We start from the raw sequence: 16302 nt of genomic DNA on the forward strand, positions 1-16302 counted from the left end.
GAAATCTTTGGGGAATGGAATTAGTTACAGCTTACAACATTATAGAGCTTTTTTGTTTCTAGGACACTTAGCATGCATTTAAATAGCTAAATATTTCTACCTGTTTTTAATAAGCCAGGAACTATTTTCAAGGGAACAACCAGTCCAGTCATGTTTTAGTCTGATTCTGTCTATCTTATGCACCTAAACGGGAAATCCAAAAGAGGAATAAGAAAATCTCTATCAGTGATGTTTGGGAATGAAGTAGAGGGATAAATGCTTGCTTTTAATTTTGTTAGACATAGTGGTTTTAGCATCCTTTTAATCAGCTGTGGGAGCCTCCAAAAGGGACTCCTATCTGGATAAAAAGAGGCATGAATAGGGATTTTAAATAAGCTACTGTGCTTGTTTTTATCAATGACTTACAACAAGATGGTTGTTTATAATGCGAGAGTGCTTCACTTCACAGTTTGTTGTGGAGATTGGAGTACTTTCCTGTATTCTGTTTAGCTGCCTTCAGGCACATGGTTTAAAACTGGCAGAGGAATGCACTGAGAAGTTGTAGTACGTCTTGGCTGAATAGCTAAGCATTGTTTCTCATATTTTAGACTTCATTTTGCTTCAGGAAAGCACATTCTACTTATGTTTCAATTTTTGTAATTTCTTTTATTCTTTACTGCATGTCTTGGATGAGCAGACTTGCCAGAATCTCTTTTCTGAAGCTGTATTTCTGACTCTTGAAGCATTATTTCTGATGAGGATCTTATCAGTCTTAGCTCTGTATGAGGATTTGATCCACTTGTGCTTTATGGGCAGGGATGCTCATTATTGCCCAGCAGCACCATCTAGCTGTTAGTAGTGCGGGACTTCTCTCTTTTTTCCCTCCGGTACAGACCTCTTCTTTATCAGAGCAGATGGGTTTGCACCTCCTGACCAAGCCATTGTTATTCTTGAGAAAATACCTTTTTTCCCCACTTCTTGGCAAGTCAGTCTGGTACTATATGAAAGGCTGCTATTTGTGTCTGTCTTACTTCAAATATTCTTTAAATCCTTGCTTATTTGCCAAGTCCCAGGAAGGAAACTTTATTTTTCTAGCTCATTATTAATATTCATCTGTTCCAACCCTATTAAATTATTTAGTGTTCATCAGATAGCAGTGTAGTGGTTAACATTTCAACATGCTGCACATGTTCAGTTCTGCTGTAGTACAGCTGGTAGCTGTAGCTCAGTACAACAATACAAGAATACCTGATCATCTTTTGAACTCAAGGAATAGAAATTACATTCTGTAGAATTTTCCTTGTTTTCATCGTTTAAAAACAAGATAACTTGTCCTAACTTCCTTCAGTTTGTGCTCCGAGTGTGTGTAAGAAATGCATAAGAAGCAACAAATTGTGTTTTGACTAAAATGTGTGGATGAGAAGCACTCTCCTCTTGTCACAGCTGTGAATTGAAGGCCTTATCCTCTGAGGAGATGAGAAATGAGGAACATATTTATGTGGGCCTTGGCAGGGCTTTGCAAGGATAAAAGTGCCACACCAGCAGCACTTGTGTTTCAGGGCAGCTGACACAGAAGGGAGCAGATCAATTAGCTTGGTCACAGCAAAACCTAAGAATCAAGTCTAAAAATCCATTCTTTCTATAGGAAGGGGTGAGAAAAAGACTATTGTAGTGGATTTTCTTACTTTCTTCCCTTTGCTTCTCAGTTCTTTATATATCTATCAATATACAGCACGTGTGTGTGAAGCTTTAGAGTCTGTGTCCCATGTGCTGCTGCTCTCTTAACTGCTGTATCTAGGGAAGCCCTTTGTTAGTGCACTATTAGGGACAAAACACTAGGATTTAGAAATGGTAAAAACTGTTAATCATGTGATAGTCTAAGAACAAAACCTTCCTAAATAGTGATGGTGATCCCTTACCCTCAACCTGATGAATGAAAATATTTATTGCTTAGTCTTAGTAGACTAGAGATTATAGAAGCAGTTCTGTATGCAGAGTGGAATCTTTTTTTCTAATATAGTCATCGAAGCAGAGAAGATGAGAGAATAACTAAACCTGGAGCTGTCTCTACACCTGTAAAGAATGCAGATGATATTTCTAAAGCTGTGGAAGAGGTGACAGTTGAAAGAACTGAAAAACAAACTCCACCACTCCCAGGTAAAAACATTAAAATATATTAATTATTTGTGTTGTTGAGAATGGATGACCAGTAAAAACTTTATGCTCTTGCATGTTTGTGGAATGACTTTCAACTCTTAAAACAGACCAAGTCTTAATTTTTATTTTTGGATACAAACAGTCTTTGTAACCATAATCTCATTTATATCTTAGGTTTTCAGGACCAAAACTCTTTTAAGTTGTGGAGTCTGTCATTATATAGGGGTCAAATTTCAGTGTTTAGGGTTGTAGTTATAAGTGATAGTTGTAAAGAGTTTTGTACTGATTTCTCAGACAAGATTAAAATCGGTCATTTCTGAGTGTTCAGCAGTAAATGTGTTCTTATGGGTTACTGTAGCAGATTATATTTGTAACAACGATGTATTTAAGCCAGTGTAGAGCTCCTGTTCCCAAGATGCAACTCACAACACTCCAAAATGCTTTGTTCGTATAGCACTTAACTAGAGTCAAGGACAAAGAAGGCAGGTTAACAAATGCAGTACAGCTAATCAAACCAGAACAAAATCTCTTCCCTTTTTCCCAAAAGAAAAGCATAAGCTAAATGGCAGCAGATAAAAGCCAGATGGTGTAAAAAAGGAAAAAAACAAAACAAACAAAAGATGATACAGGACACTGTTCCGGGCAGGCTGGCACTTACAAGATTTTTGTTTACAGAATGAGGCACTTCAGTGAAATTACAAGGGGAGAAAGGAGCTGTGCAGATGGTTTAGAGGGAGCTGTTACTGAAAGGCTGGGTGCAATGAGAGAATGCACATTCACTATGTGCATGAAAATACTTGAGGACCTAAGGGATGAGCAGTGACACTTCTGCATGTAGTCAGTAGATTAGTGAAGAGCTGGAAAGGTTCTGATGTTGATAAACTCTGAAAGATCTTAAAAATAAAACCAGTAAGTTTTCTGATACAACAGCCATTATTAAAAATATGGTCCTAAAAGCTGACCTTTTACAGCAGTGTTATGAAGAGAGGCAAATGAAGTAATTTTTATTTGCCAAGATGGAAAAGGACGTGGTAGTCAGATTAGAAAGATGAATTCTGCGGTTCTATAAGATACTGAAGATTAATAATTGGCATAATACCAAGGCAGCCAGATAGGCAACCCTTATGATGGTTCTTAATCCAAAATAATATACTGATAATTGGTCTGAGGGGCTAGCAAACCAGGGATAAATAGTGTTGGGGGTTTTGTTGGTTGGTGCGGAAGGAGAAATGTTCAGTTCTTGCATGAACGGAAGGAGGCACATGGGAATTCTTAGTTTGGGTGGGAGGAGTTGTAGATCAGTACATAAAGCTAATATTTAAATTAATGTCTGCAGATAAAATTCACTTGCCCAAGAGAAACTGAGATTAAAAAGTGTAGCAAAGGACATAATCCTTAACAGCCTCACAAAAGCTCTGGGGAAATGAGGATCCTTCCAAGGCTGTAATAAAATGTTAGAGAGATGGTTGGCAGAATCTGTGATGGTTTGCTGCTTAGACTGGGGGCAAGGACAAGATGACTGTCATAGTTCATTGTGTCAGAAAAGGATGGGAGGAAAGTGTTTGTTGGGAGGGATCAGAGACTTAGCCTAGCAAAGGTTCATTAGAGACTTAATGGAAAATGCTGCATCACTGTATGGGAAGGACCAGAATGGAAAATACTGTGTTACTGTATGGGAGGGACCAGAGTCACATTAGAAATAGGCATAATTACCCAATTGTTGCCTGAAATTCCCAATTTCAAACTAATCTGTTCAGTGATTTGAAAGGAACATGGTGCAGTTGTTGGTAAGATCAGGAATATTAGACTTGCTCAAAGTCAGCCTTGTTTGAAATCAATTTTTTTCCTAATGAGGTATGAAGGAATTTTGGGAATATTTACTGAAGTAGTAGTTAGGCCAGTAATCACACTGCTCTGAATGGCATGATGACATTGTCTTCTGTTGTAAGTTTACTGGTATTTTACTTTTAAGTGGGTCTAAGTGGGGTGGAGGGAAGGCTACTGAAGAAGTCACCAAGTCTTAACTAAGTTAAACTTCACATTTTCATCTTTAAATGACCAAATGGACATTGGGAATCTTTGGTATTTTCGTAGAACCAAAGCCAGTGTATGCACAAGGAGGTCAGCCAGATGTGGATTTACCAGTCAGTCCATCTGATGGTCCTTTACCCAATTCAACCCATGAAGATGGAATGCTCCGGTAACGTATCTCTGAGCTCCCTTTGAACCTGCCTGCTTCTTACCCAACCAGACTTTTATCCAGGGTAGTCAGTAACCTCTCTCTGTGCTCTCATATCATGTCCAGTACTCTGTCCTGACCCTTCTGTTCACAAATGATAGGATGAAGACATGAGATTTATTTCTGAGACTTGTAGGCATTTACACTGTGTTATTTACCATTGTAAAGTCTATTCATTTTTTTGGAAATTAGCCCTTAGAATAGCCAACAGGTGAAAAGGATTTCCTGGGCTTGTCTCTCACTCCTCTGTCCCCATCTCCAAAGAGAGGAAAGTTACTGTAGTATATTCTTTACCTTTCATAGTAATTGGAGAGCAGTGAATAAAGATTACTGCAGAAATGTGCAATGTCCCAGCATGGAAATAAGTCTGCTTCAACTGGCATCTCCTTTATGGGCATTAGTGTACTTGAGAATAGATTCTAGTTTGGTTTGACCTCAAATTCATCTTGATCTCTTCAGAGCCAAACTAGATCTGTATGCCAGCAGAGCTCTTTAAAAGGAAGAATGTTTTTGGAAGAGAGAGTCAGTGTCTCACATAAACACTATGAGTGTAAGACAGACAAACCATACTAAACATGTACATGCAGGTGGGTTTTTTGGAGTGCTGCTGTTGAGCATGTTGTATTGCTGCAGTTGATGGGCAGTTAATGGTATGTATAGCAAAATATCCACTAATTGACTAACAAGCAGATTACTTCTTTGCATGTTTCAAATTTACCAGGGTATTTTGGGCTATTACACCAGTAAGTGGAATATTTTCTGAATTTCTAGGCCAAGCATGAAACTGGTAAAATTCAGAAAAGGAGATAGTGTGGGCTTGCGACTAGCAGGTGGCAATGATGTTGGCATATTTGTAGCTGGTGTTCTGGAAGACAGCCCTGCAGCAAAAGAAGGATTAGAGGAAGGGGACCAGATTCTCAGGGTATGTCAAAACTGTTAACATTACAAGTAATGTTTTGTTGTACCAAAGTAGGTTTTCTTTCTGTAGGATTGAATATTTTGTCTTTGTAGTTCATACACCTTTTTTTTCTGTATGTATTTATTAGATGATTTACTAGGAGCAAGATCTCTTTTTACTGTACTATTGCTAGGAAGGTTAGTAAGTTTTTGACACAAAATTTTGTAGTCTAATTGCGTTTATCAAGTTATTTGATTTCATGTTGAGTGACTAAGTTGTCAGTGCTCTGTGGGTCACTGATGTATATAGGTGCTCCATAATGAGTATAAAATGAACAGCTACCTATTTTCCTGGAACTGTGCTTTTACTGAGAAATAAAGTGGGACTCTTTAGAGGTACGAGAGGCATCCTGAGATATGTGCACTTGGTATGTATGAAATTGAGTAAGAAAAAAATCATAGCAATAGATTGATATTTTCTATTGTATAATTAAGTCTCTGTAATAATTTCATATGCTAATTCAAACTGACTGCTTCATTGATACCAGGTAAATAACGTAGACTTCACAAATATCATCAGAGAAGAAGCTGTCCTTTTTTTGCTTGATCTTCCTAAAGGCGAAGAGGTCACCATTTTGGCACAGAAGAAAAAAGATGGTAAATATTTGTATATTCCATTACCATGGAAATGATGTAGTGGTCTGCTTAGAACAGCATTAAAAACTCTAGTGAGCAATAACTAACTGCTGGCCTGCAGGAAATTCGCACCTTAGACTATTGAGTCCTTTTGCCTTTGGGATAATGGAGTGGAGACTGATCTGGTGCCAGTATACACACACCCACACCCCCCTAAACAAACAAACAAAATCCCAAACAAAAAATGCCTCTACAGAATAACCCCTACCACCTAAGTAATGTCTTGGCATTATCCTTGGAGGAAGTAGAAGAGTCAGTTGTGATTATGCCATTGAAAATGAGTGGTTATGCTGATGGGTTTGTACATACAAACTTCTTTTCTCAAGATGAATTCCTTCCAGGACGAATGAAGTAAGCTTGCACTTGGATCAAATTCTTGACTATAAAAGTTGAATTGATGTTAGTAGAGTTTACTATAAATAGTTATGGTGCTTAAAATAGAGCAGCTCTGAGACATTAAGGCTTCTTGAAGTAAAGTACATTTAGAACAAGGAGAATTAAGGTGAGGCATTGCTTTGTGTAATTCTTGTGAGCATTATAACATCACTTGAACTTACATAACACTTGGTGTTTTGTGATTTCTTTTCCTTCTTGCAGTCTATCGTCGCATTGTTGAGTCTGATGTAGGGGATTCTTTCTATATCAGAACTCATTTTGAATATGAGAAGGAATCTCCTTATGGACTAAGTTTCAATAAAGGTGAAGTGTTCCGGGTGGTGGACACTCTGTACAATGGCAAACTGGGTTCATGGCTGGCCATTCGAATTGGGAAGAATCATAAGGAAGTGGAAAGAGGTATCATACCTAACAAAAACAGGTACGATCCTGCAATAGTTAAATTACTGATTCAAACCCACAGCTTTAAATGGCACCTGTATCATGAATGACTGGACTTCTTGCAGTACACAGGTTTATAGAATTGGTTAAGTGAGAAGCAGTGTAAAACATACTGAAGTAAAATATCTGTGGATTTGCTTTTGACTTGAATAAACCTTCTTTTCAATACAAGAGATAATACAAGGATGTAATAAGGTTTAGAAATGTGATACCAGGCTCAGTAGTTGTCTTGTAGTTCATAATACAACAGGCAGGGACAGTGTTTTTTTTGAGTGTGAGCTTGCTAGTCAGGCATTACTCCAGAAGCTGGCTTCTTGGTAACTGGGATTTGTTGTCACCTTAGAGCTGAGCAGCTGGCTAGTGTACAGTACACGCTTCCAAAGACAGCAGGAGGAGACCGAGCAGACTTTTGGAGATTCCGAGGCTTGCGGAGCTCAAAAAGAAATCTCCGGAAAAGCAGAGAGGATCTTTCTGCCCAACCTGTTCAGACCAAGTTTCCTGCCTATGAAAGAGTTGTTCTTCGGGAAGGTATGGCTTCACTCTTACTGCACTGTACAGCTTTGTGTGCTTTAGTTTGGAAAAGCCAGTTTAGTTAAATGTGTCTTGCATTTGGTTTAAGCAGTCAATATATCTTGACTTTTCTTTTTTCCTTCAATTCTAGCTGGGTTTCTCAGACCTGTAACCATTTTTGGTCCAATAGCTGATGTTGCACGGGAGAAACTTGCTAGAGAAGAACCAGATATCTTCCAAATTGCAAGTAGGTGTGAGATCAGGTTTTTCTGCAGTTAGGAAATAGCTTTCTTTGGGTAGATGGTTTCTACATTGTTACTTTAGTTAACGTATGTAACAAGACATTGACAATTTAAAGGTAGAGACTAAATGTAAGTTCTTCTACTACATTGCTGCTAATAATTCTCTTAAGACATATTAGTTCTATTTATAGCCACCTCAAATTTCATTTTAATTCTGTATCTCATCCTATTTTTAAGTGCTTTTGTAAAGATGTGATTTTTATGGCCATAATGGTGGTTAGACTCATGTATGATATGTAATCAGAAGTGTCTTCAAGCTGAATTGACAGCTTGAGCTATGAAATGGTATGCTTTATCTTAATAAGGGAATGTGGAATATGTTGTAAACTTACATTAGGTTTTTACTGTGTCCTCTTTACCAGAAAGTGAACCAAGAGATGCTGGTACTGACCAACGCAGTTCTGGCATTATTCGTCTCCACACTATAAAGCAGATAATTGATAGAGTAAGTCTTCTGTTGTTACTGGACTTTGAATACAAGAAAAGTAAAACTGATAGCATGAAGTAAAGTGTTGGGTGTTTTAAATGTAGAATGGTAACTTACTGTGTTTGCTTTAAAAATAACTTTCTCATCTCTCTGTTGGTTAATAAGAAAAACTCTATCACCCTTCTCTGTATTAATAACTGCAGCCTGGATGTGCTTCTAGGCTTTGTTCCAGAGGCTGTTGTCCTCTCTCCATTAAGGCTCTTTTAGGCTGTTTCCTCTTTCATTTAAAGCCATGGTGTGACATTATAGCTAGAAATGGTTACTTTATTTATGAAGTTGTTCGTTTTGCCCCACCCCAGTGTACAAATTGATTACTTGACATAATTATTATATAAGTGTGAGGACTAAGAAAGGGTTCTTCCATCTCCCTTCCTTAATATCCTTAAAACCTATACCATTAGTGCATTATATGAGGTTCACCTATTCATTTCCTTACTTTAAAAAAAACTGGAAGATTTTCAGATGCTGAAGTATCAGAGGGGGAAAAAGCTATAATAGCAGCAAAGTCAGCATGCTTCATGCTGTGTGCCTGATTGCATTGAATGAAAGCTGGCCAAGTTCTGCACTCACAGGGAATTATTTTGTGAAAAGGAAGATAGAAATGTGTAATGGGACTATATCTTGTGTTTCAGTCTTTGTTTTTTTTCCTGTTTACAGAATGCTCATAGGAAATGGCTTCTTTTCAGTGTCTGCTTACTTTGAGGAGATTTTAAAAAAATATAATTAAATGTAAAAAATCCTAGAATTATACAGTGGTCCCGTAGTTCAAAATGTATATGCCTCTTTAGGCTCATATTGGAATTGGTTTGGTTTTTATTATTTTGTTAGTTTGAATAGGAGAAGGATTTAAATCAATACTTTGAAACAGTGAATTCTCTGAAGGTAATACAAAATTAGTTTGTGGAGTATATTTAAAAAAATTCATCTAGGACATAAATGATTCACTTTCTTGCCCCTGTCCCTCTTGTCACTGCAGGACAAACATGCTTTGTTAGATGTCACCCCCAATGCAGTGGACCGTCTGAATTATGCCCAGTGGTATCCAATTGTAGTGTTCCTAAACCCCGACTCTAAGCAGGGAGTAAAGACCATGAGGATGAGGTTGTGCCCAGAGTCACGAAAAAGTGCCAGGAAGCTGTATGAGAGAGCTCACAAGCTCCGCAAAAATAATCACCACCTCTTCACAAGTAAGTAACAGACAGACTGGATTAGAATTGCTGAGAGGAAAGGGGAGGCAAGATGAGAGAAGCTCCTACCTCCAGAATTTTCTGCAAATGGAGCAGGCCAAGCAGTGACAGACTTGCTCAGGCTTTGCCATTCAATAACCAGTAGTTAATTGGTGTGTGCATCATTTGCACATGACTGCTCAAATGTAAAGCAATCTGAAACATCAGAATGACATTTCTAATAGGTCTTGTGGCTTTGCAGGATCATCAGCCAAAATCAAAACTTGAATAAATAGGAAAATGATGTAACTTTATTGTTTTAGTCTGGCTAAACTCAAGCCTCTCTTTATTCTAAGCTACTGTTAATTCAGCGTTCCCTGTGGGATAAAACATCCCAAACCACATCGGGCCTGAAGGTTGCTTTGGATGCTACTTTACATTACTCTTTAAATCCATTATTTTAACCTACCAGGTTATATTGCTTTTATTACTCATGGTACAGATCCTTCTTGTAGTTCTGCAGAAATCATAAGTCAAATTAATCTTCTATACTTCTAGCTACCATTAACTTGAATTCAATGAATGAAGGATGGTATGGAGCTCTTAAGGAAGCAATTCAGCAACAACAGAACCAACTGGTGTGGGTTTCAGAAGGAAAGGTAAGAAATAATGTTTGGGGGGGAAATGGCAAAACAGTGTTCATGAGAGGTTTTCTGTGAAGATCTAAAGCAGTAATGCCTCCTGGCTGTGTGAGCTGCTCAAAACTGCTTTGTCACTGCATTATAGCACTTACTCTGTTAATGAGAGCTGTACAGTTTGTCCTTATGCATGTAGGTGTTTAGTAAGGGAGCATTTGCTTATTTGCATTGTTAACTGGAGGATATAGTAATGCTGTGAAGATTTTGTGGGGATTGGATGGGTTTTTGTCAAGGAACTTCTGGGAATTGCACTGCATGGGTTCTCAGGGCTGGGATTCCCTGATGATGGAATGTGTTTTTCATTATTATAAAGGCAAGTGGCATATTCATGTTCTTACTGACCTTTCTGAGAACAGTTGTGAGAAAACACATGCTAAATCACAAATTAGTATTCTGTGTTCCCCACTCAATCTCCACTTACCTTCTTGAGCTGCATTTTACTCTGTGCACATTAGATCCATCCTCTTGAGGAACTCTTATCAAGTGAAATGCCAGCTACAAGTAAGCAAATGATGAATCAGCTGTTGTTGTGGGTTTCTTAATTAGATCTGGATTAGACCTTAGCTCCTTATATGTACCTGCAAATTAATGATTTTGATATCATAGAACCACTTTAAAAGTGCAGCTCTCTATTTTTCCAAGCACTTTGATATCTGTGAACACTGCACTGTCCCCTTACTCTGACAGCCATCAGTAAAATTATTCAGTAAAATTATTCCAGAGAGCTGGGCTGCAGATAAGTCTTTTAGGTCTCAACACATTCAGTGATGGAAACCTGATTTCTTGTCCCCTGTGATGATATTGATGCTGAATTTGATAAAGCTCCCACATTCTACATTGCAAGAGAAAGGGTGTTCTTTAGAAGGTATTTCAATAAACGTGTACCCCAATTCTGTTTGCCACAGGCAGATGGTGCTACAAGTGATGATCTTGATTTACACGATGACCGCCTTTCTTACCTCTCCGCTCCCGGCAGTGAGTATTCCATGTACAGCACAGACAGCAGACACACGTCTGACTATGAGGACACAGACACGGAAGGGGGTGCTTACACTGATCAAGAACTGGATGAAACTCTGAATGATGAGGTTGGGACTCCTCCAGAATCTGCTATTACACGCTCCTCTGAACCCGTTCGAGAGGATTCTTCTGGAATGCATCATGAGACTCAGACTTACCCTGCTTATGCATCTCAAGCTCAGCCACAGCCAAATCTCAGAATAGACTCTTCAGGATTTAAACCAACTACTACTCAGCCGGTAAGAAAGTCATTTTGTACCCTGATCACTAGACACTCACTTAAGGTTGCAAGTTCTTTTGAATAAGAAATGTCCATTTATATGCTGCTTACCAGTGTTGTGTGCGCATACAAGAGTCTGTCAACAGCAACAATACATTACAGTGAATTGGAGAATCAGCTTGCCCTGCCTGTTTTAGTGACTCATTGACAGGAGGGGGATTGAAGTACCATTCTACTTTGATTAAATGTTTTGCTTTCATAATCCTCAACCTAATGAATTTATGGAAGAGCTTGTGCATGATACTATCAGTACATTTCATTCTACATCTAGCTGCATTGGTCAGAGCATCACTTATATTACTTTAATATAAATCAAAAAGTCATACATTGGTTCAATAGCAGTATACTTAAAATATTTTAAACACTTCACAGAAAGCAGAAGCCTCACCTGCAGTCCCTTACCTTTCCCCGTCGCCTGAATCAAACCCTGCAACCTCATCAGCCTCTGCAGTAAATGCTAATGTAAACCTAACTAATGTCAGACTGGAGGAGCCTACTGCTGCTCCTTACAACTCTTACCAACCACAAGCGGGCCCCTCAAGAACAGCGAGTACTGAGGGAGCTCATGTAGTACTAAGAGACCAAGAGCCATCATCCTTACCGCCGCATATAGACCCAGCAAAGGTACCTGTGCCACCTTGTTGTGCTGATTTCCTGCTATACATCAAGCTAGCACATCAGCTTTGTTTTGCCCTTATTTGAAGAATTCCTTTTAATTTTTTTTCTTCTAAGAGAATCATGCAGGTTACAAAAACCGGTTCATCTGAATTGCTAAAGCATCATGTAATGTTTTGTCTGCATGGCTTCAAACTCGATCCTTTTCACTTCTCAAAACACAACTTTTTTAAAAAAGGCTGCATTCTGTATTTTGATTTTACTTTGACTTCCTTAGCTTGTCAATGTTCTCCTGTTAATGAGGCCTCGAGAAAAATCTTATTTTCCTAAAATTTAAATCATGCTGAATTGTTGATCATGAAATTGACTCCAGTTTGTTGAGTGACTTTATCAACTTTTTAAGCAAAGCTAGAACTATCTTACTGTATTTATATATTTCATTTCCACTCTTTCCACATTCTGAATAAAAGTGTGTGTGCCCTCCTGAGCACCAAGCCCCAGACAAGAGGCTGTTACCTTTGTCTTTCTCTTCTAATCTACTTACCTGTTTTTCTTAGAAATATAACTAAAAGGGATCTCTTGAATCACCAAGTTCAGCTTCCTCTGGTTGCAAACATCTGCATCAAACTATTCTGCTTTTAAACAAAATTAAAGCCAATATTTAAAACTTGGGTTTGTTTCAAATACTACCTTTCAACTGCAGCTGAAGTTACTCTTTATTTTAGCTGAGAAGTGTCTCTCTCTAACAGGTGTACCGAAAGGATCCATACATTAATGAAGATGCATCCAGACAAAGCTACGTCTTAAAACAGCCAGCAATGAATCACCCAGTACAGAGACAGGAAAGAGACCCAAATCTGATCTATGAATCCCAGGCTCAGTATGCAGAAAAACAGCCGAGCAGGGATTATGAGCAGTCAACCTATAGGTATGACTCTACAAACTATGTAGATCAATTTTCTCGTGGTTATGACCCTCGCCTACATTATGATGACCGCGTGCCTCCCTACGAGGAGCACTGGACATATTACGAGGAGAAACAACCCTATAACCAAACAAGAACAGCTTATGAAAACCAGCCTCCTAGGGATCTTGATTCCAGACAAAATCTAGAAGAGAGCACAGAACGCAGCTACTACCCAGCACAACCTCGTTTTGAGGAGCCCCCTGCCATGAGCTATGAGAGCAGACCTCGCTATGAGCATGCCCCCAAGAACTTCAGCTTACCACAAGTGCGATACGAAGATCAACACGCGGTGGGCTACGACGCCCACGGCCGATACAAGGCAGAGGCTCAGCCATACCAGTCAGCCATATCTCGCTCTCCTGAACCCAAGCAGTACTTTGATCCACACATAAGGGGCTATGAGCAAGGTCCTCCTCAAGCTTACAATGCTAAAGCTGGACAATATGAACCTTCTCATAGCACTTCAGGTGTTTCTCTTCCTCCTCCCCCTTCATCACAAACCAAACCAGAAGTTTTGCCTTCCAACAGTAAACCACTGCCTACACCACCATCTCTAGCTGAGGAAGAAGAAGATCCAGCCATGAAACCACAGTCTGTGCGAAGTAGGGTTAAGATATTTGAAAGGAGAAGATCCCCATCTTTGGAAAAAATGAAGGACACGAGTGATACATCAACTGTCAAGGTAAGTCATTTAAGTGTTTTAGATCCTGCTTTTTTGCTAATGAGGCTGCACTGCAAGAAGTAAATTATTGTCTCAGAAACAAAAATATTGCCTTTCAGCAACCTAAATGTAGTATGTTTTAAAAGCAGAACCTGAACACTTTTTGTGAAAAAACTGCCAGGGGTCTTGGTATCCTGGAAGCTCCTATAATTCTTCTTCTGCTAGTACTTGTTTTTTCTTTTGGAGGAAGGGAAGGTAGTCTTAGTTTTTTTAATCATAAAGTGCTTTATCTTTCTAAATGTTAGAATTTAAGAGAATATGCTGTGCTTTTCTTTACAGCCTCCAGAACTAGCACCTAAGCCTGCACTCACAAGTGTGAGTGGTCCAAAACCAACTTCTCAAAGCCAGTATGAGCACGAGAAAACAACCTACAGGTAGATGCACAACTGATTAAATTTAGTTTTCAATGAGTTTAGAATATTCAGAAACACATCTTAGTGCTTCAAATTGGTAATTTCAGAGAGGAGCTGGAGTGTGTCAGTGTGGTTTGTGTATCAGTAGTAAAGCAGGCATGAAGTCAGTTCTCATGGGTCTGATTGATGGGAGGTGGGGGAAAGATACAATTCCTCAGCATTTTTGAGGAAGGAACTTAAGTATCTTTGTTCTTTTTTCTGTCTTTAATTGAGCTAATTAGAAAGCAAAACAAAAGGGAAAAGGTAAGGTATAAGGGAAATAAGGATTTTCTTTCCTTATAGTATGTCACAACTGTCTAATTCCCATGCAATGTAGGTAAAAAGGCAAGGAGTGCAATTATAATAATTACATGTACATTACTTCATTACTAGCTAGGTTATAAAATAGAATTGTAATTTGGGCACTATGCTTGTTCAACTGGGCCAGGCAACTGTGTATTACTGTTCTTGGTTAGGGCCCCAGAACCACAGAGACCTCAAGTGAAGCCACCTGAAGACATTGTGCGTTCCAACCACTACGACCCCGAGGAGGATGAGGAGTATTACCGCAAGCAGCTCTCCTACTTCGACCGCAGGAGTTTTGAAAACAAGCCATCGGCACAGGTTCCTGCCAGCCATCACTCTGAGCCCACCAAACCAATCCATTCACAGAACCAGCTGAATTTCAGCAATTATTCTAAGTAAGTTTGGGTTCTTGGGGTTTTTCAAATTTGGAAAAGGCGGGGGGCATCTAGGACTAAAACAGTGTTGAGTTTTAGTTCAGGGACCTGTGGTACTTAAATGAACTTTTCTGTTTGTGAAGTCTGAAGTTTCTGTTTAGGTGTAGCTTTAGTTTACAAGCACATACCTCTATAACATTTTGTTTTGGTATATTAGTCATTTTTGCAGGTATCAGGACCTTCACATTACTTTTACTTACAATCATAGAATTCTTTAGGTTAGAAAAGACCACTAAGATCAAGCCCGACCATAACCCAGCACTGCCAGGTCCATCACTTAAATCAGTCCCTAAGTGCCACATCTACACATCTTTTCACCTCCAGGGATGGTGACTCCATGACTTCCCTGGGCAGTCTGTTCAATGTCTCATAACCATGTCTCATAACCCTTTCAGCAAAGAAATATTTCCCTAGATTTGACCTAAACTTCCCTGGTGCAATATGAGGTTACTCCTCCTTATCCTGTCACTTCTTACCTGGGAGAAGACGCTGACCCCCACCTGGCTACAATCTCCTTTCAGTGGGTTGTAGACTGATAATGTCTCTGCTGAGCCTTCTCCAGGCTGAGCCCCCCAGGCTCCGTCAGCTGCAGCTCACAAGATTTCTGCTCCAGAGCCTTCCCCAGCCCAGTTGCCCTTTTCTGGACCTGCTCAATGTCCTTCTTGCAGTGAGGGGCCCAGAACTGGACACAGCACTCGAGGTGTGGCCTCAGCAGTGCCCAGCGCTGTGGGACAGTCACTGCCCTGGTCCTGCTGGACACGCCATGGCTGCCACAGGCCCGGTGCCATTGGCCTTCTTGGCCGCCTGGGCACACCTGGCTCATGTTCAGCTGCTGTTGGCCAGCACCCCCAGGGCCTTTTGCAGCTTTCCAGCCCCTCTGCCCCAGCCTATGGCACTGCAGGGGTTGGAGTGAGCCAAGGGCAGGACCCAGCCCTGGGCCTTGCTGAGCCTCTCACAGTTTGCCTCAGCCCACTGGTCCAGCCTGTCCAGGTCTCTCTGCAGAGCTTTCCTACCCTCCAGCAAATCAACACTCCCACTTCATTTGGAGTCACCATGGACTTACTGGGGCAAGTAAATCAATTGCCTCATCAAGATCATGGATTGTGTTCTGTTTGTGATCATAAGCAGCACATAACAAAGTATTTTCTTAGTTTAATACAGTAGTGCTTACACATCTTTCAGGACAAATGTTTTGATTTATTCCAGTTCTACATGCATTTGTTCTTGTGCACTTTAGCCATGTTTGACATTAGGAAACTGAGCCTTTAGGGAATATTGCTGAGGCCAGAATTTAATCTGTTGATGGAAACATCTGTTTCCTGTATTATTTTGCTTCCTTGATTTGGAACATTTTGATACAGAAATTGTGTGAAAGCTCATACACAAATTTAGTGCAGGTAAAGAGCTGGCTGTTTTGGAGGGTACTTACACAACTTTTTGAATACTCTCCACAGTTATCTAAATTTGTTTTGATTCTGTAAATTTGTTTTGAAACTGTAACAAGATGTTTGTAGATGTTACTGTGAAATACTGTAGATGCTACTGTTTGTAGATGTTACTTGGCTTGCTGAATGCAGCCTGAAAATTGGGTAGTTTTTG

The 16302-nt window shown here is 39.6% G+C and overlaps 1 protein-coding gene across 12 annotated transcripts in view; it reads left to right on the forward strand.

Moving 5' to 3' along the window:
• TJP1 (tight junction protein 1) overlaps window positions 1-16302 on the forward strand; it is a 156666-nt gene that overhangs the window by 128257 nt on the left and 12107 nt on the right. For 9 of the 12 annotated variants that reach the window (XM_074549466.1, XM_074549464.1, XM_074549463.1 and 6 more), the window contains 15 exons: window positions 2000-2136; window positions 4231-4336; window positions 5147-5297; window positions 5821-5929; window positions 6566-6785; window positions 7149-7333; window positions 7467-7562; window positions 7980-8062; window positions 9081-9291; window positions 9829-9929; window positions 10874-11227; window positions 11641-11892; window positions 12633-13532; window positions 13851-13945; window positions 14440-14664. In XM_074549466.1, the coding sequence (XP_074405567.1) occupies window positions 2000-2136; window positions 4231-4336; window positions 5147-5297; window positions 5821-5929; window positions 6566-6785; window positions 7149-7333; window positions 7467-7562; window positions 7980-8062; window positions 9081-9291; window positions 9829-9929; window positions 10874-11227; window positions 11641-11892; window positions 12633-13532; window positions 13851-13945; window positions 14440-14664 (3225 nt within the window). The remainder of the gene's footprint in view (window positions 1-1999; window positions 2137-4230; window positions 4337-5146; window positions 5298-5820; window positions 5930-6565; window positions 6786-7148; window positions 7334-7466; window positions 7563-7979; window positions 8063-9080; window positions 9292-9828; window positions 9930-10873; window positions 11228-11640; window positions 11893-12632; window positions 13533-13850; window positions 13946-14439; window positions 14665-16302) is intronic. The other 3 variants (XM_026793951.2, XM_026793953.2, XM_014267611.3) reach the window with 1 other exon arrangement.

Source organism: Zonotrichia albicollis, chromosome 11 (genome assembly GCF_047830755.1).
Source record: "Zonotrichia albicollis isolate bZonAlb1 chromosome 11, bZonAlb1.hap1, whole genome shotgun sequence".
NCBI lineage: Eukaryota > Metazoa > Chordata > Aves > Passeriformes > Passerellidae > Zonotrichia > Zonotrichia albicollis.